This window comes from Cebus imitator, unplaced genomic scaffold (assembly GCF_001604975.1).
Source record: "Cebus imitator isolate Cc_AM_T3 unplaced genomic scaffold, Cebus_imitator-1.0 Scaffold308, whole genome shotgun sequence".
NCBI classification, from domain to species: Eukaryota; Metazoa; Chordata; class Mammalia; order Primates; family Cebidae; genus Cebus; species Cebus imitator.
This window is the reverse complement of record NW_016107623.1, coordinates 2,360,180-2,381,696: the sequence shown is the minus strand read 5'-3', so window position 1 is coordinate 2,381,696 and position 21,517 is coordinate 2,360,180. Positions and strand designations below refer to the sequence as shown.

Below are 21,517 nucleotides of genomic sequence, written 5' to 3'. Positions count from 1 at the left end.
GGCTTCATATTATCATTGTCATAATGTTGCTGTGAACATTAAATGATATAACCCATGTGAAGTCCTTAGCATAGTGCCTGATACCTAGCAAGACTTTGATACATTTTATTTATTGTTCTATTATTCCACTAAATAACTGTGCAATGTAGGAATTAGTATTCCCCAAATTTCCTATATAAAGAATTTGTGACATAAGGAGTTTGAATAACTGACCTAGGATCACATGGATAGTAAAGGTAGAGCCTAGATGGGAATGCTGGAAAACTGACTCAGGTGTTTATGCTTTTAGTATTTCTAAGTGCAGCCTCCCCTGTTGAAATAGTATTCATCTCAAATTCCCTAGTATTTTATTCTTGCGCTTTCCTAGCAGCTTATTCTTGTGCTCATTTCTAAAACCAGCCATTTTACTACATTGCCTATTTTTATTATTTTCATTTAAAATTGTTTCTCTCCTTTTCAGAAAGATACAGCGGCCTTTTAAAATTGTTATTATAAAAGAACACTTCCAAAAAACCTCAATTACCAATATACTCATCCTCCACACTATCATTACAGCATCTATCTTACGTCTTTGCACTGCATTTTACCCACCTCGCTGCAATCTCAGTAATTACACTGTGCATAGGTTATTTGGCAATTGTACGATGAGAGGCATGTTGCCAGGCTCACTTTCAATGTCCTAAACTATCACTTTGGAACCTGGGACAGTTTTCAAACACTTTTAAATCCCCAGGTGACGTTTTAGTTATCCCTGCTGGGTTTTTTATGTCCTTTTGTATTCTCTTTCTTTCTCTTTCAACTTGAAACATCTTAGTGCTCTCTCTTTAGCTTTCAAGTTGTTCCCAGTTGGTTCTTAAACAGCTTGAAAACCCTCTTTGATATGCCTTATTCAAAAACCTGGAAACTACTTAGAACTGGCTCTGGGTCAGGTTTTGCCAATAAATTCCCCGGATCCCGGATCCCATTCACGTTGTATCTGTAAAATCTCTAAAACTTGAAACAGTATGGAGAAAAGACTCCATTAGTGATCATTGTTTTGTTATAGTTGTTCTGTGAAAGACAAAATGTATGAAACAATTAAAGGGAAGGTTTTATTCAGCCTACTGCAATACAGAGAAAGTTCATTAAACAAGAACATCTCACAGAAAAGGATACATTTTATTTATTGGTACATTTTATTTTTGAGCTTTTATAGAGGTAGTAACAAGAATATCTCAAAGGAAAGGATACATTTTATTTGTTGGTACATTATATTTTTGAGCTTTTATAGAGGTAGTTAGATGAAGAAGTCGTCTGTTTTTTTGTTTTTTTTTTTTTTGAGACAGAGTCTCGCTCACTCTGTCACCCAGGCTGGAGTGCAGTGCTGTGATCTTGGCTCTTTTTTTTTTTTTTTTGAGACAGAGTCTCGTTCTGTTTCCCAGGCTGGAGTGCAGCAGCACGATCTCGGCTCATGGCCACCTCCACCTCAGGGTTCAAGAGATTCTCCTGCCTCAGCCTCCTGAGTAGCTGGGACTACAGGTGCACGCCACCACTGTCGGCTAACTTTTTGTATTTTTAGTAGAGATGGGTTTTCACTGTGTTAGCCAGATGGTCTCAATCTCCTGACCTCGTGATCTGCCTGCCTCAGCCTCCCAAAGTGCTGGGATTACAGACGTGAGCCAGCTACCACGCCCAGCCCATCTGTGACTCTTATAGGAAGGACAGAGAAGGTCTTGGAATACATGAGAGGAGAGGAGTCCCTTGTGGTTAGCTGTTTCTGGAACATGAAAGGGTAGGGAAATTTCTTAAACTTCTTCACTTTCCAGGAGCACTGGACTGAGGTAAAGTTCAACATTGTCAGTCCCAGCCCCCTTTTGTTTAAGAAAAAAGAATATCACTCATTGCTGAACAACCCAGAATTGATCCTGCAGTTCCCGGGTGGGGCAAAGCAGAGTCTCAGAAATAGTTTTTCAGGGATTCTTGTTAATATTGCTCCTACAAAACCACTTGAATTAATAGTGCCAGGTGGTGGCAAAGGTAAGCTGTTTTGAAGTCCTGAAGATCTTGGGAGAAAAGGACAGCTGCAAGGCAACCTAGTCTGTATAGGGTTCCAGGATGTCAGGTTTTAGTTCTTGGTAATGTCCTTAAGTGGGAGGGAGAAAACTGAAAATGTTCGTTTGGAAAATTGTAGCTAAATGTTGGAAAAAAAAACGCATGAGATTGATAAATTTGGAGAGTTGACAATTTGTGCAAGGTAGCAGACTTCAGTTCAGTTTGCAAGTAGATACCAAAACTGCTGTTTCCAAAGAGAAGACGAAGTCAAATCTTTAGCAGGTAAGACAAAGTTTGCGTATCCATCAGTAACTTGCAGCTTGAAAAGAGGGACAAAAATAGTTTTAAAATAGTGAGCTCAACCAGAATCTACCAACCCAGAAGAGTGTGCTGGAAACAATACTTAGTTTTTCATTGAAACACAATTTTTCACATTAGCCCTTAAGCTATAGGTGAAAAATATACACATAAGCTTTTAGTGACTCTAGTTTAGTATATCTTTTCTTTAGAATTTTAAATCTAGCACTAGTAAATAAAAATGATCTTTGATATTATATAAAAGTTCTTGAATAAATAATTAAAATTCAGGAAGAAAGCATTTATAGATATATCCATTGCCTTTATGATAAATGAGAGATTGCTACACATGGCTCACCTCAGGACCTTTTGGATACTAAACATATACAATGAACAGAAAACTCGGGCATTTTAAAAGTAGAAATCCTTCCTATTGCTCTACATTTTTGTTTACATAACACTAAATTATCACACAATACACAAATATAACACACCAAAATTTGGAATCTATAAAACAGAAATCATTAATATATGAACAACATTTTTGAAAGGTTCAACAGGTCCCAAGCAACCATTATTTGAGAATCATATGAAAACTATTAAAGTATTTTGATTAATTATAACCACTCTTTCTCACCAGGCTGTTTCTTTGTTGCCTGTTACTGGATGGTGGCTGAAATGAAAGGACATTTGACAATACTGACCTAGAGCTTAGATTAAGAATTCAGAACCTTGAAATCAAGATGTGGGCAGTAGATAGCAGCATAGGCATCACCTGGGAGCTCCTTAGAAATGCAGCATCTGGGAACCCACCCCAGATCTGTTGCATGAGAATTTACAGTTCAATGACATCCCCAGGTGATTCTTACCTACATAAAAGTTTCTAAATAATGATTTATCTAGAAGACAAAAAATAGGACATAGACTAGGAGGAAGAATGTGAATTGGAGAGGAATTTTCAGAATACTGTATACTTATAGACAGGTAGTCATTGCATACCACATTACATAGCTGCCAAGTCCCTTGTTGCCAGGGTATCTTCGTGAGCTTTGCCACTGCTGTTCAGCTGATATAGTTAGTTGCCAATTAGCAAGCAGAGGAAGGACCAGAAGACAATTTATAAACCAATTCTTCTCTGTTAAGATCCTTGAATCATTTTAACAAAAATGATTTTAACAAAATAATTTGGGGATGTCTTGCTTATGAGTGAGAACATGTGGTGTTTGGTTTTCTGCTTCTGTGTTAGTTTGCTGAGAATGAAGACTTCCAGCTTCATCCATGTCCCTGCAGAAGACATAAACTCCTTCTTTTTATGGCTGCATAGTATTCCATGGTGTATATGTGCCACATTTTCTTTATTCAGTCTATCATTGATGGCATTTGGGTTGGTTCCAAGTCTTTGCTATGTAAATAGTGCTGCAATAAACAGATGTGTACATGTGTCTTGATAGTTAGAATTATTTATAATCCTTTGAGTATATACCCAGTAATGGGATTACTGGGTCAAATGGTATTTCTGGTTCATAAATTTTCTTTTCAAGTAGTATTCACCTGTCTTCAGCCACAAACCACAGGAACTTTGGCAGATCAACCTGTTTGTTATAATAACACATCACTTTTTTTTTCTTTGGTCATCATCCTGTGATAGCGTACTTCATAGAAAGCATATTGTTAGAGTGGAACCGGGGAAGTAAAATCAGCAGGACTCCATATCAAGATTTATTATTAGAAGTTGACTTATGGGTTTGTTGAGGCTGGCTGAGCAAGTTCAAAATATGTAGCACTAAGTCAAAAAGGAAAGATGATGGCAGGCTGGGCACAGGCAGGAACTTTCAATGGTAGAGTTTCTTCACTCTTTTAGGGACGCTCCAGTCTTCTTTTAAGGCCTTTCAACGGATTATGTCTGGCTCACCAGATTATCTGGGATAATCTCCCTTACCAAAAGTTCATTGACTAAGGACTTGAACTACATTTGCAAAATCCCTTCAAAGCAATATTTATATTAATATTTGACATCATAACTATGGGCTTTACCCTAGCTAACTTAATATATCAAGAAAGTCACAACACGGCTAAAGACATTTTTAAAAACAATTGTAAGCAAGTTCGATATATGATTATTTCTTACATGTATTATAATCCATTGCAGACTCAACACATCATCATAAAAAGTCATTATGCCATTAACCTAGCAGATGTTACTATGACTAGTGAGAGGAATTAATTACCATTATGCATTTAAAAGGTGTTAAGTTAATGACATCATTTTTGCCACATATGGATTTACAAATGAAGCTAATGAAGGTTAAGTTTTCTGGGCCTCATCTACAAAGATCCTTTGAGTATCAGAAATTGCTAGGAGTTTGAGAGTGTTCTAGGTAAAGAGCAAAAGCATGGTTAAAGCATTTCCAGGTAAGCATTTCAGGTATCTTTTTAAAAAGAGATCTCAGAAGAAAAGGACCCAGCTCTAAAAATTACTAGTAATTTGTTAAAATTTATTTTATCCTAGTCACTTTTATAAATAAATTTGTATTTGTAATTTTGTATTCTTTTTTTTTTCTAAAAAGAGTTCCCCAAATTGTACCTTTCAGGCCCAAAAAACAGGGGTCCACTCCTGCATATGTACTTTTTATAATCTGTTTGCTAACTCAAAAAAAAAAAAAAGATTGAGCCATCCAAGTAAGTTTGTCTTTCTCAAAATCATACAAAGACTTATCAGTTATTTATTGCATTAATGGTCTTGAAACCCAGTCAGTTACAATGAAAATTTGTCATCTAGTTGAGAGACAAATCTCAATAAAACAATTTATTTCAGAAGTAACATTCTGGCTTTTACAATACATTTCAGAAGGGCTCAAAGGCATTCAGAATTGCTTGTGATTCTAAAGTGCTAATCTGCAATCATATGGGACAGGATCAGCTGCTAATGTACAGATATCCACATTATCTCATACCACTGGTATTAGGCAATTGCAAACTATTGTCTTTCATATTATCTTTACTTAATGCTAGTTCCAGATTTATTCATTTTCATCTTATCACTAAAAATAACCATATTCACAGACTTCAAATATTAGAACATATAAAAATTGCTCATTGAGAAGTTTCCCTCCCTCCTATGATGGTGTTCTGTATAATCCCCACTGTCATCTGTTTCTTGTAGCCAATGTTACAAGTTTCTGTGTAACCTTTTAGGGTTTCTGTATGTATTTATGATTTTGAACATAACCCCTGCTTTTTTGGCAAGTGTGTCAGTCAAGGGTGAACCTTTTTTCATTTGTCTAATGTATTTTTTCTGTTCTTTTATTAATAAATTTCCAAATCATTTTATTTTAGATATGTGTTGAGTTTTGCTTTTAATCCAATTTTGAAAAATAATTCTTTTAATAAAATTGGGAAATAGAGCGTATGGAAATATTTATATATTAGATACATTTTTGTTTCTCAGACTCTTTAATGCTATTTGTATATTTTTAATTTTTCACTGCATCTGTAACTTTTTGTTTACGTTTATGTGTATGTATGTTTGTTCTATAGTTGACTTTATAATCAAAAGAATTATGTAATTCCTCTAGTTCTTCATTTCTCCAGGACACTATTAGATCTATGCTCAGTGATGATACAATGAGCTTGTTTTCTCATTCTCCTGCCCCCCTTCCACCACACAGTTTTTATTCCATAACCTGATTTTCCTTATGCTTACTTTTATTTTGTTAAATTTGCTTATACTGCTATTAGTTCATTTGACAGTTTTCAGTGTTATTCTTTGTCTCCGATTTATCATAAACAAGCCTTCTTTCTCCTTCATCCTCAAAATTTTTGTCAATTGTTTCATTTCTATATTGTCAGGCACATGGACTTTATCTTCTATTTTTGTCATCCCAAACTCCACATTGTTTTAATTTTAATTCTACACTTAAATATATTCAGTGATCACCACCAAGTTATTTTTTTCAAACTTTTCTCAGTCATTTCTGAGTTTAGCTTTTAAAAATCATCATTCTCAGCAAACTGACACAAGAACAGAAAACCAAAAACCACATGTTCTCACTCATAAGTGGGTGTTGAACAATGAGAACATACGGACACAGGGAAGGGAACATCACACACCGAGGCCTGGGGGGATGAGGGGCTACGGGAGGAACAACAGCGTGTGGGAGCATCGGGGAGGGATAGCATTAGGAGAAATACCTAATGTAGATGACGGGGCGATGGATGCAGCAAACCACCACCATGGCACCTGTATACCTGTATAACAAACCTGTGAGATCTGCATATGTACCCTAGAACTGAAAGTATAATAATTAAAAAAGAACTCAAAGAGGACTCTTAGGAATAATAATCCCTAAATTTCTTGCATATTGAAACCATTTATAGTTTTTAGATTTGAGGGATAACTTGAATGTATGTAATATTCTTAGCTCACATATTCTTTCTCTGATTATCTTGTAGACATTGCTCTACTCTTTTCTGGTGTTGGTCGTTCCTATAAAATATCTAATGCAAGATAGATACTTTTCTTCTTTTTAGGTGACTTGATTATTTTATCTGGTTGCCAGATGATTTCCTTTTCATCTTTAAAGTTTAATAACATTGCTTGGACATGACTTGGTTTTGAGTATTCTAAGTCAATTATTCCTAGTATACAATGTGTCCTTTCAACATATGTCAGGTTGACTTCTATTTGAGGAAACCTTCATTAAATGATGCCTTTAAATATTTGTTATGCTTTGGTTTTCTTTCTTAAGTACTGATATGGTTTGGCTGTGTTCCCATTCAAATCTCAATTTGAATTGTATTTCCCAGAATTCCCATGTGCTGTGGGAGGGACCTGGGGGAGGTAATTGAATGCCAGTCTTTCTCGTTCTATTCTCATGATAGTGAATAAGTCTCATGAGATATGATGGGTTTAACAGGGGTTTCCATTTTTGTTTCTTCCTCATTTCTCTCTTGCTGCTGTCATGTAAGAAGTACTTTTCCATTTGACCCAGCAGTCCCATTACTGGGTATATATCCAAAGGATTATAAATCATTCTATCATAAAGACACATGCATACATATGCTCAATGTGGCACTGTTTACAATAGCAAAAACCTAGAACCAACCCAAATGCCCATCGATGATAGACTGGACAGGGAAAATGTGGGACATATATACCATGGAATACTATGCAGCCATAAAAAAAGATGAGTTCGTGTCCTTTGTAGGGACATGGATGAATCTGGAAACCATCATTCTCAGCAAACTGACACAAGAACAGAAAATCAAACACTGCATGTTCTCACTCATAGGTGGGTGTTGAACAATGAGAACTCATGGACCCAGGGAGCAGAGCATCACACACTGGGGTCTGTTGTGGGGGGTATAGGGGTGGGAGAGCTGGGGTAGGGAGGTTGGGGAGGGATAACATGGAGAGAAATGCCAGATATAGGTGACGGAGGGTTAGAGGCAGCAAGCTACATTTCCATGTATGTACCTATGCAAGAATCCTGCATGTTCTGCACATGTACCCCAGAACCTAAAGTGCAATTATATATATATATATATATATATATATACACACACATATATATATACACACATATATATATACACACACATATTTTTAAAAAGAAGTATTTTTTGCCTCCTACATGATTCTGAGGCCTCCCCAGCCATGTGAAGCTGTAAGTCTAATTAAATATTTTTTTGTTCCCGGTTTTGGGTATGTCTTTACCAGCAGTGTCAAAGTGAACTAATACAAGTACTTATCATAATTATGTTTTTGTTGATCCATTTTTTTTTGGTCTGTCTTCGATATTTATTTTCTAATTCATTCTCTTTATAATTTTTATTTTATTATTTATTTGTTCTCATTTCTGTATTCTAGATTTCCTACTCTTTTACCAGGAACTATATTCTCCCTTGTGATTTTTTTCCCTCTTTATCTGAATTTTGCTACCTCATACTTCATCACTTCCTCTTGTGTCTTCATCTCTTCCCTATTTTCATTTCTGTTCTGTGATCTTTTTTCATAGAAGCAACTGCTGTTTTAAATTTTAAAATTTAATTTTTGTTAAAATACTTGGTTACAATATTTATCTGTGCAATGGCAATATTTTTCTGGTGGTGGCTCATGTATTTATTTTGCTGCTCTTTTTCAATTTGATTTGTTTTAGTTTTTTCTTACAATAAGTTTGTGTTCATGCTGTATTAGTTTTAAAAGTTTCCTCTTTTAATTAATTAGCTTTAATGACATAGGGGTTTTTGTTTTTTTTTTCTTTTTTGACTTGAAATATGTGGTAAATTGTTGAGTAAGAGGCTGGGATGTGAGATAAGAGTATCCTTCAAGTTTTACAACCCATGGGAACAGACTGATTTAGCAAAAAATGACTCAAGTGTGTAATACAGTTAGCCCTGCCTCATCTATTTCACTGATCCAAACCAGGTCCCAAAGAGCTTCTGCTTCCAGCTGTGTTCACCTCGTTTGAGCATTCATGTATTATACAAGGGATAAACCATTTGTACTTCATGGTGAGCCTGTCACTCACAGTGACTATCTTTTTCCCAGAACATTCTAAGATGCTGCGGCTGGCCTTAGACTCTCTATATTTTTACTTTTTCTTGGGTAACTTTTTTCCAATCTCAGCTGTTTGGTTCTTCATATTTTATAGGCTATAGATTACATCTCCCTTTGAGTTTTGCTGAAATAGAATATATTTGCAAAGCTATTTTCTCTCATTTTCCTGGTTGCTTTTATATAATTTCCATGAGAAGAAGAGGGAAGATCCTGACTTTTGTAGCCATGATCTGTATATACTTCCTCTATAGAGTATAGTTTATATTGGCAGTGGAAGGTTTTTGTTTTTTTTTTTGTGTGTGTTTAATCCTCATATACAAGTATGCCACTATACTATAAAGTCATTCAATGTTTACTTTTTAAATTTCATATTCTTTGGTATTTAAATTTTTCCTAAGTCCAGCTCAACTTTATTCCATTTCACTTCCTTTCACATATTTAATGCTTCTTTTAATTTGTACTGAATTATCCACAGTCATTCCAATAGTAAATATCTTTCCATTCTTTATTCACCTCTAGTTGACACTTTCTATCCAACCTTTGCCAATTCTTCCCCACCTCCATGTTTCTTATTATCAATTAAAGTCCTGTCTGGAATTCAAGACCTACCTCAAATAAGTACCTAATTCCTAACCCTTTTTGTTTTAAATCTTTATATATTATAATATCTTTTACATGTTCATACACAATTTGCATTGCTTATATTCTCTTGGAATGATATCTTTTTGTATATGATGTTTTGGTTATTTGGGTACTGCTTCTACTTTCCATCAATTGTAAGTAAGCTCGTGACTTGGTCGTATTTGTGCCTCATTTATGCGTGAACACAGAACATTGCGTATAACAGACATTCAATAAGCATTTGTTTAAATAATAAATGCAAAGTGCCAAAATTATTTTCTAGAATGCATGGCACAGTTTCCTCCTACCTCTCACTGACGCACAATATAACCACTCATGGAAATAATGCGGTTCTTTTTTTTTTTTCCCCTGAAACTGCAAACCCCTACAGATGTGACTGTAGATGCACTTGTTTATTCATGCAGACAGTCAAACTGTGTTTTGATTATTTTAATTGTCTTATTTCAATACAGAATAATTTTTTTCCTGGCTCTTTATGTCTTGGTAGCTGTTAAGTAGATTAAAAAACAAAAGTGGAAAACACAAACTTCTACCCTTAGAATGGTGGATTTCTATTAAGAAGATATATGCCTTAAAAGAACAAACTCAATTAAAATTTAACTTTTCTATGTAAATTGAAGTAAACAGAATAGCACCTTAGAGAATATTTTCCCAAATACACTCCTATGTTTTAGAAACAAAAACTTTTAGAAAAAGATGTGAGAATTTTCTCCCCATTTTATATTTAATTAGGTCTCTTACCATGTAAATTAAATATAATTCACATGTGATTTTCCTCATGGTTCTGTAGGTTTGAAAGCTGTATTTGATGAGAAAAGCCTGTTTCCCAAGGAAATTCTAGATCATGAACGAAAAGCCAAGCAATTTTGCCAAGAAAGAAGTTGTGAAGTAAAGAAAAATAAAAAGTAATTATAATAGAAAAAGCTTCATTGTTACATAAGGTACATTAAAAAATGCAGAAAAAGCATCAAGAATTCTACCTTTTATTTTATAATTGAACTTCAGGAAGTTTTGTCTTCTGGGGATATTTTAGTACTGCTTTTATTTGTCGCCTTTCAGTTTCTCTGTATTCTTAGTAAAATAAATATTGAACTAAAGTGGGAGCAACATCAATTGGTATTTATTCTCAAGAATGTTTATATAAAAACTTTACCGTCCAGAACAAAGTTCTAACCAATTGTTCTTCTGGTTGTTTCTATAGACATTTTTGGTCAATTTTTATCGTAAAACCTGCATTGGAATATATGAAAGTACTGACGCAGTAAATGTCTACAAATGTGAATAAGAAAACTGTTTCTACTTTTTTACACTTTCTAGTATTTTTTTAATGATCCTCATAATGGCAATTAGACCTTGTCAGTAGCACCACTTCCTATGAATTCTTATTGGCTTTTGTTCATTCTATAAGCTTATTGGGAAATTACTGCATATGATCTACTTCAATACTTTCTTATACTGTATTTTAAAATTGAATACCATAGCACATCAAAGAGGAAACAGTCTTGAAAAAAAATAAATGGGCCTGGGACTATAAAGAGGACCCACTCTATGTGAAAAGTCAAGTGGGAAATACCGGTTCTGCAACTTACAGCCTCTTTTTGTTAACCCATTTTTATTTACGAATATAATCATGCTCCAGGCAACAAATATTATTATTCTACTTTTTTTATTATGTTCTATAGAAAGAATTGGTAAATTTGTTTACATTACTGTAAGGACTTACTATATATTTATGTTTTAAAGAGTTCATTTAAAACTAGCTGTAGTTTAAGAATTTTTCAACAGCACGTAGTAAAGGAAAATAATACACAATATGTAGGGGACCACTTGGTATAGCAACTGCAAATGTCCATTGTGTTTAAACCATGCAATAATCATATGAAATATATTAGCTTAGAGCTAAAATATTTGATGTGAATCCATTCGGAGAGTGCTTAATTATCAACAGCAGAGTTGAGACTGGACTGTTTTACTTCAAAATCATGGTATTTGCTATTCATCATTCTGTTCACTTGCTTCGTAATAGTATAAAGTCAATGAAATGAATTCTAACGATAGACTTTCCAGCACCAGTGGAGCAAATATTTTGGTTTGGTGGAGATGGTGGTGACAGAAAGGTTTTCAGAAGACAGCTGCCTGTTCTAACTACATTTAAGTACATTCTGAGTCAGGCATCATGACTTCTATTCATATTTCCTTTCCTCCTCATGCAATGACAATCACATATGGGAAAGACTGTAGGAGAAAAGTGTATTTCCCTGTGCGTGTGGACGTGTGTGTTTGTCTGCTGGGTGGTGTGATGATGTAAGAGAGTGTCCTTGTTTTAGAAAAATATAATAATAGAATGCTTATGATAGAAATGCATTCAGCTTGCTATAAAATGATTCAGAAAATACTAATTATTATATGTATAAAATGTGTGTATATACACACACAGGTAACACATGTACATATCTATATTTACATCTGTTTATGGAGAGGAGATACATATATATAGATGAAACACACAAATGTGGTGGATGCTAACAACTGGGGAGACAGGAGGAGGTCAAGATAGTAGGTTTTTGTACTATAGCGGTAATTTATGTAAATTTGAAAGTAATTAAAGGTAAATTATTTTTTCTAAATATGAAAAGTTGCCTTTGTACAAAAAGATTATTTGAGATGTGCAAGCAGACACTGGGCAACTGTTTCACAGGCATATTGCAAAGACTTCTTACACTGGGTAGGAGGTTTGATTGGATAATCCATCATTTCAAACTCAGAGCATATGATTTATGAATCATAGGTTGGTGGTAGTACAGTGGAGTGAAATCTGAGCCACATTCCCAGAAATTTAACAGATTGTTAAGATGTTATAGAAGTAGAATGTGGGTACCAAATAATTTTCAAAAGCTCTTTTCCCCATTGATCCATCCATCCTTCCCTCATGCAATTATTGAAGATATGTACAAGAGACTATTTTAGATACCAGATATTAACATATAAATAAATAGAATGCACTTTTTCTACTCTCAGCTTTATGAAGTGAAGCCATATAAAATGTACTGGTTTATTAAGCCAATATTAAATGACCCTGCTGGCATAAGTTGGAAATTCATATTTTTTGGCATAATTTGGAAATTCTTTTGCCAGACATATTTTACATTTTACCCTTGAAGATAACTTTGTTTGATGTGATAGCCTGAGAGAGTCTGATTCATATAGACAGAATTTCTCTCTATAGACTCCCACCTGTGCATGGTATTATGCTGTGAGTAACTCTAATTCCGCCCTTAATTAACATCAGGGCTTCTTCTGTAAAAGGAATTAAGAAGTGCTGTCTCATAAATAAATTCAATGAGAAGAGAACTTCTAAAGGTATGAGAGTTTCTTTTAATGTTACCGTTTCTAATAACTTGGAGAACAAACACAAAAAGAAGAAAAAAGACAATGTCTTTTTTTTCTATGTCTTACTCTTCTTTTGTAATTTGCAGCATCTAATTTTCTAGCAGGTAGCAAGATCTCACCTATCAACTGTGAACAGAACGGAAGTCATTATAAACTGTTTCTCAAATTAACATTTAGATTCAATTACTTAAGATCCATTTTTCCTATGGTAAAAGGAATTTTTCATATTAAAATAGGATGTGTCATAATTTTCAATAGGCTACGTTGTTTGTATTACTTACATTTGCACTAAATATAATTTAACCTTTTCTTTTGTCAGAACATTTTCCTATCATCACTCAAAATTTAGGAACAATCTTTACAAATAAAAATTTCCTGAAATGAGTCCATGCTTAAATGGAAGAAATAACTTTTAAGGTATTTGCTGGTTAAGGCATTTGCTTATATGATTTTAAAGGTTGGAGTTCAGTGCATTTTTACTTGAAAAAGCTATAAAATGATGAGATAACCGTAACTGCTTGCCATGGCTTATATATATATTCCCAGGTTTATACTTCACGGTGGGATAGTAATGGCAATCAACCTTATACCAAGACACTTTGGCTCTCATTAATGAATAATCCTTCCCCGCCCCCCCCATCCCCCCACCGATTGTGTAGGAACAAAAGTAGAACAAGTTAGGGAAAATGTTTTAAACATTTACAGTAATATTTTATGGAAAATTGTATTATCTTCATTGTCTATTAAAAGAGTTTAAACTAGGGAGAATAAATTTATGGCTGTTGCTTTTAACTCCTCAAGAGACAGGAAAGTGAGCATTCTGCCTGAACTGCTCTAACATAAGGTCCTTACAGGACAATTTCACTAAATGGTCTTAGTAGGTCAGAGTGATTGTCTCTACCATTGGTAGGAAAAGTAATGGCCTATTGCTGGATAAATCACATTGTGATCTGAGCAGTGTACAGACATAATAATGTGGTAGCCAAGGATACTGGTGATAGATGTTTGCTAGTGTCAGTAAATGAATAGAAAAGCATTGATTAAATGATAGTCTTGGACATTCAGACTTAATATTTATGTATTGCAATGTGAAGCAAGTAGAATGATAGTATTCTTGTATTGTACAACTCTTTTTATTGAAAATTATCTTGCTAGACTAGAGTTTCCTTATATTAGAGTAGGTAATATTGGAATAAAACCCAAGGTCTAGAAAACATTTGAAGATGCCTATATGGGAAATCAAAAATTTTAGTTAATAAGTAGATTACAGCCTATAATGATCTATCATCAGACCTATTTTAAAGTTATAGCCATATTAGGACACTGAAAGATGTTAACAGGGTTCTCAGGTAAGTTTTAAAAAATGAATTCTATTTAAAGCTCTCTATACACTCCTTTTACATGAGCTTATCAGGAATAGTATTAATTTTGGGAATCAACAGATTTTTAATTACAAATGGACTGAATTTTTTTTTTTTGTTTCTCTTCTTAAAGGCTATGGCTAAATAATACAATGTACTTAATATCTGATTGCCATTGAGGTGATTGATTTCAACTACAAAAATGAGATGAAACCTATTAAATTGTGCAGTCTTTTATTAATTACCCTTTTGCAAAGAAAATCATGTAGTGTTAAAAGCATACAAAGGTAACACCAATTTTTATCATCAAATTACCTGTGGCTAATAGTATTATCCTGAGATATTTTGGCAAATTCGTTATCCTTTTTGCTGGCCGTTCTGCTCAAATTAAAGAACATATTTCTTCAATATCCACTCTTTTCCTTAAGGATTCAAACGGACTTTATATCCACAGGAAACTCCTCTGACTATTGTACAATCTGATGAATTGTTGAGAGCTCTGTAAATGCGCCAGTAATTTGTCTCTGCATTCTGGACTTGATTTAGCTTTATTCTTTTTCTCATAGGCATTCTGAAATATTTATGATGAAGTACATTGGTAATCTGATGTGGGAGTCCTGTGAGAAATAAAAAGAACTAATTACTAGGAAATTTACAACCACTGGCACATCTTTTCAAATTCTGTGCAACTTTTAAAAGAAGTAAAATAATGGATAAAATAATAATATAAACATATTAATTTAAAAAAATTCTATTGCTGTTTTCTTAATTTTTACATATTTCATCAGTTGATTATTAACCTGATCATGTTATTTCTTTAATACAAATGTAGTGAACACCTGCTTTGGTTCTAGAGGAATTAATCAAGGAATGTTCAAGATAAAGAGGATTGGCCTTGATAGCTCAGGTGTTCATGTACCAGGGTTTTCCAGCAAGCACATTTTAGTTGTAACACTCCAGTGAATAATCAGAGGCCAAGTTTGGGTAAGTACCTTAGAAATAAATAGCTTTTGAATAAAGTATATATGCAATAATATTGCCTATGGGTGTTTAGCAAAGTAAGGAACGGCATTTCAATTTACTTTGGTATAAAAATCATTTGAAATTATTAAATTAACATATCACTTTTATTCTCCTCAAATGATTTCACTGTACATCAGAAGATCCAGTTCTTATAGGACTATTGGTCAGGTTGTTTAGTTCTGCAGTACTTTGTGCTTTCTGATAAGATAAAATTCAAAATCCAATGAGGTAAGTGAATTTTTAAAACCACTGAGGTTATAATTTATTAAGTGCTTAGAAATTTTCTGGAAAAAAAATGGATGCTCAAAGAATATAAATTTAATTATTAGGATAATTAATAATAATGAGAAAGATCCTCTAATACTGATATTCTACCACAAAGGAAAAATTCCATTTTTTAGTAATACTGTTTAATATAAACCAAGTACATAAAGCTATATCTACTGTACTGTCATTTGATAACTTAAAAGTACTAATAACATTGTGACTACTTACATTTCTACAAACACATATTTTGGTCGAAAGTCTTCTGAGAAGTTGAATGCATTAGAATATAATGATAGATAAACATTTATTTGCATGTAAAACTTTCACTCACTAGCTTTTACTATTGTTTCACTCTCATTTACAACCTCATAGGCTAAATTAACCCCTAATGAAACATTTCCTTGATATTAATAACATACGTCTATATCTGAAGTTTACCGACACATTTTCTAACAATTGCTTTGGATTGTTTTTTGAGGTTTTTATATTCCACAAATGAGTGTCTAAACAAATACAGTTTAACAACATACATTGAAAGAGAATTTGAAATATCTAAATAATGACTCCATAGTTAATAGAATATTTGACTATTAGTAATCTTGATATATAAATGTGGTTGTTAGTGACTCCTATCCATTTATGGGTCATGGTGGCCCCCTTATTAAACTGAAACACAGTCTAGAAATGTAACTCTCCACTGAAGGCTGACAACACACTATTCTGAAGGCTTTCATCTTTATCCCGAGTAAGGGTTACTTCCTCATAACTTGTTAATGGATAAGTTTTTAAGGGTTACTAACATGTATTATTTATAACGTAAAACTATTATTACTAAAATTTATGAGGCCTTGGAGTCAGCATTCTACCAAGTATGTGGTAATACTGCAAAACTAATTATGCTTGAGATATAGTGAAAAGGCTGAATTTCCTGCAATTTTAGTGGGGAGCACTTTAATAGGGTATTAATCTTGTGAATTGTTTATGGTTTTCAATTGCTGCTACTCAATTTATTTTTGTCAATTTATTCTTTAATATTTTATTTCACTTATATTTTTTATTTTATAATATCAACTTTTATTACAGATTAAAAGGTGCATGCATGGGTTTCTTACATGAGTATATGGCCTGACACTAAGGATTGAGGTATAAATGATCTCATCAGCCAGGTAGTGAGCATAGTACTTAATGGTATCATTTATATTTGATTGTCGTTTTGTTTCAGACTTTGCAGGTTTTCTGCATTGCATTTTTCTTCCTTTGGAAAAGTAGGAGGAGGGTTTGGAGTTATTTTGTCCTAAGAATTAAAGCGTGAGGAAAATTGTTGTAAAAAGTTAGCCAGATTACTCAGTTACTTTAGAATACATTAATTTTCTAATATTATAGGTCCAAAACCATACTGGAGTAAGTCTGTTTTTATTCAGTTTCTCCTCTTGATCTATAAATTACTTTAGAGTAATCTGCTTAGAAGCTTTACTTGATGTCAGAGTTACACTTAATCCCACTTAAAAACTATGAGGAAAGATAGAAAAAAAGTATAGCTATGTAGAGATACCATTGCCATTGATAACATTCTAATACTGTAGTTTCTTTTATGATTTTTGTTACAAAACTACAAGTATATTTTCTACTGGTTCTCGAAGTTACCTAAGAAATACCATTAGCACATGGAGTATTTCTCCTAATAGATGATACTTAGTCAGAAATCAAATTGGATAGAGTTCACTCGTGGTAGTAAGTTCTATTAAGATAGAAAGCTACAATAGGTAGAAAGTTTTCTGTTGAGGCCTCTATGAAAAACCCTTTTGAAAATGAATACATTTCGATTTAAACAATACAGAGAAGTCAAAATGGACACAATCATCTTGTGGAGTCTCCTACTGCTGTTTTTTGGAAGTCAAGCCTCAAGACCCTCCGCTAAAAAAAATACCGAATTTGCTGTGGCTCTTTATCAAGAGGTTTCCTTATCTCATAAGAACAACATTATATTTTCGCCCCTTGGAATAACTTTGATTCTTGAAATGGTACAAATGGGAGCCAAAGGAAAAGCACAGCAGCAGATAAGACAAACTTTAAAACAACAGGAAACCTCAGCTGGTAAGAGACTTATATCTCCTTACCTATACTGGATGAGATATGGTAAAATTTATTTTTTAATATTAGAAGTTCAGGATAAAAAAACTTTAATAAGTGAAAAATGTAATGAAAAGTAAAAAATTATAATAAAATGGAGAACTGTAAATGTAATTTTCATTCATTTATAATTCTTTCCTTAAAAAAGTTACAAAAATAATTTATTAAGAAATTGACATTTATATAAATGTAAAATTAAGTATATATTTGTGCATTTTCTTCTAGTTTGTTTTAGCCAGTTTTAACTACTGGAGATTATATTGGATGTGCGTGTGTGTGTGTGTGTGTATACATACATACACATAAAATATACATATATACCCTTACATATTCTTCCACTATCACTATGTTGTGATCATTTTCCCATGTCATGCAACTGATTCAAAATACAATTTTTAATTACTGTATCTTATTACCTCTTTTTTTTTTTCGATGGAGTTTTGCTCTGTTGCCCAGGCTGGAGTGTAGTGGCGTGATCTTGGCTCACTGCAACCTCTGCCTCTTAAGTTCAAGGAATTCTCCTGCCTCAGCCTCCTGAGTAGCTGGGATTACAGGCACACACCACCATGCCTGGCTAATTTTGTATTTTTAGTAGAGACAGGGGTTTCTCCATGTTGGCCAGGCTGGTCTCGAACTCCTGACCTCAGTTGATTCACCTGCCTCGGTATCCCAAAGCGCTGGGATTACAGGCGTGAGCCACCGCTTCCTGCCCTCTTATTGCCTCTTACAGAAATACCATTACTTATTTAGCCTTTCTTTAATAGGTTGTTTCCAACATTTCTCTTATGAAAACAATGTACTCTCATCTACAATGAGACCAAGAAAAAGCATTAATTTGTTCATTTTGAGAACTTGTTACTAGTTTTAAAAGAAAAATGAGGGGAAAAGCATTTAAATCATCAAAGGCCTTTGTGCTTGTGAATGACGGTGTTTTGTTGGAGTCTCCCCATGGTATATCTGGGATAGTGTGTATCCCTCTTACTGGCATACTGTGCTTTTGTGCTGGCATCCCATTTGAAAGAATTGTTGCTCAGCTGAAATGGTGGCTCACACTTGTAATCTCAGCACTTTGGGAGGCTGAGACGGGTAGATCACTTGAGGTTAGGAGTTCAAGACCAGCCTGGACAGCATGGTAAAACCTCCTCTCTACTAAAAATACAAATATTAGCAGGGCATGGCGGCATGTGCCTATAGTCCCAGCTACTTGGGAGGCTGAGGTAGGAGAATTGCTCGAACCCGGGAGGAGGAGGTTGCAGTGAGCTGAGATTGTGCCACTGCATTCCAGCCTGGGCAGCAGAACAGACTCCGTCTCAAAAAAAGAAAAATGTTGTTGCTTATCTCCTTAGCCATCTCATGCTCTCAGTCACTGTAGTTGTTTTAATTTTCAGCTTGTGGATTACTCTGAGATACTGTGTTCTAAATACAGATTTTTGATTTGGGAATTCAGTTGCTACAACTATAATTTCAGCATATTTTTCTTATCACAGAGTAGCTGTGTTTAGAAATTTGCTTTCCTGAAAATACTATTTACAATATTTTATTTGCTTCATTTTAAAGACAATTTTATACAGAAAAGAAGTTGGTGATAATAAAGTTAATTGTAAGAATTTTCCTTTGTAAATAATGCATACTGAAGCCAATGTATTCCAGATTTAATCTTGATTAATTTAAGCAAACCCTGCTGGACCACTGCTAGAAACATGACATGCTATAGCTTTGAAAAGTAACACAGTATTTGTGAAGCTACATAAATCAGAGTCTTTGAAAACTAAATTACTTTAAATGGATCCATCATATAGAGAAACACAGATGTTTTAACAAGTGTGAATTGTGAACATAATAATCAAATTAATAATAATGTACTATCAAAAATATAGATAGCATATCAGCTACTGTTTTATGTGCTTAATATATATTCTCTCATTTTATATTTATAATTGCTTTGTTAGGTAAACAACCCTGTAATAAACCTGGGAAAATTGAGGCAAAGAAAGGTTAAATCATTTGCTCAGTGCTAATTCCTAAAATAATTCAATGAGGATTAAGAATATGAGAGCAATATATTTTCATTAATATATTAATAAGAATATTAATTCTTCTATATTATGTAAGGCTCTCGGTGTCCTCAGTTCTTCTTTACTTCGTTGTCAAATATCTGCTCTGAATTTACCTCCTCCATTTTGCTGAACATCTGATAATACTTCCTTTTGCTTTACCTCTGATAATGCTGATGAAGAATTAAAGGCTAAATTGAAGGTGCTTCTTTTTTTCACAGGGTTATGAAAAGGGAAAGGGGCATGAGTTCTTGTCCCAGTTCTGCAGCTAAATGACCTTATGATTTGTCACAAGTCACGTCACTTGTGAAGTTTCTTAATCTCTCTGGACCTCAGATTCCTCACTGTAAAAAGAAAAGTTGGGGTTAGGTAATTTATTTGGATTTTTTTGGCTGAAACAATCTGTAATTCTATGACTACTTTTGTTTTCGTCTTTGGATCTACCATATGCACACAAAATTGGCTTTTAGACCTTCACTAGCAGAAGATAACATGCACTGAATTTTAGAACATTTTCTGGAGGCCTGGTACAATCAAGTCAAGAATCACATTCACTCATGACCTGTGGGTTATCCATGGCTTTATTTTACACACACACACACACACACACACACACACACACACACACACACACACACACATATCTTCTTTTTGATCTGTGTTACAAATGTCATTAATCTAGAAACCAAATAAAATATAGAAGGCAGATAATATTATATTCTTCTCCAAACTTGTACTACTTGGTAACATTTTTTTCATTGACTTCTAAGTTCAATGATTTATCAAAGGGCAGCTGTTTGTCACATAGACTTAGACCTTAAGTACATGACATAAATCTATTTGCTTTGACAAATGATTTGGAACTACTTTTTCTTCCCTTCTCTCTCTTTTTTTTTTATTCCTTTAAAGATGTTCATATATTTCAAATTCCTGATAGTTTCAGATTCTGTCATTTCATTTCTGATCTTAATTAATTCTTTTGGAAAAGCTCTCATGTCTTTACTCAGAAAGCCTTTTCCTTAGCCTCCCAGCTCTTGAGATATTCCTTTGAGGCTTCAAATAGCCTGAAATAAATGATTACATCTGAAATCATTGCATAAATAAGTAAAATGGTTCAACTTTCCTTCCTTGATTATGTAAAGAATTCCAGGATTATAAAGAATTACAAAAATTCTTCAGATAGAATCATATGGAAGTAAGTTATTTTAATATCTGAAATTGTTTATACCTGTATCTATATTCTAATAAACAGAGAATCCTGGAGTTTGAAATATAATTCAATATACTTCATAGAACCTTCTGTGAGATTGTGAGACCAGGCCAAAAAAGGCAAGTAACAACCGAAATGTAGCCTCTACCCCGCTGGACAAGATGAGAGGCCATGGAGCTGCCCAGCCCCTAGAGAGGGAACTATTTTTATTTGCACAGAGATGCTCTATGGGGCTACTAGCTTTCTGATATATATATGTATATATACACACAAGCATAGGTATACACACACACACACATCCTCCTTATATCTAGTAGATACTCAGTAGTAAATCTCTCTTAGTAATACCTGGTTTTCTTGAATAAAGATTAATTGAATATATAAATTTTTATGTTATGAAAGTGGCATCTGCAATGTTTAACTGAAAATATAATGAAGACTCTGGAAGAACCTATTTGAAATAGAGTTACAAGACTTAATGATTGAGTTCTAAGATGAAGCCAGAAGAAAATGAAAACTGTCGGTACACTTTGGTAATGAATAGGAAGCTACT

General features: G+C 33.8%; 2 protein-coding genes across 3 annotated transcripts in view; both read left to right on the top strand.

Annotated features, from left to right (window-relative positions):
- Positions 1–10,836, top strand: part of WDR49 (WD repeat domain 49) — a 147,429-nt gene extending 136,593 nt beyond the window's left edge. Inside the window, 1 exon segment of the mRNA XM_037729507.1 lies at positions 10,320–10,836. Coding sequence (XP_037585435.1) covers positions 10,320–10,438 — 119 coding nt within the window. The 3' untranslated portion in view covers positions 10,439–10,836.
- Positions 10,837–15,635: 4,799 nt separating this feature from the next.
- The window catches only part of SERPINI2 (serpin family I member 2), a 30,758-nt gene continuing 24,876 nt past the window's right edge, over positions 15,636–21,517 (top strand). Inside the window, exon 1 of one of the 2 annotated variants that reach the window (XM_037729506.1) lies at positions 15,636–17,664. In XM_037729506.1, the coding sequence (XP_037585434.1) occupies positions 17,379–17,664 (286 nt within the window). In that variant the 5' untranslated portion in view covers positions 15,636–17,378. The remainder of the gene's footprint in view (positions 17,665–21,517) is intronic. The other variant, XM_017503275.2, reaches the window with a different exon arrangement.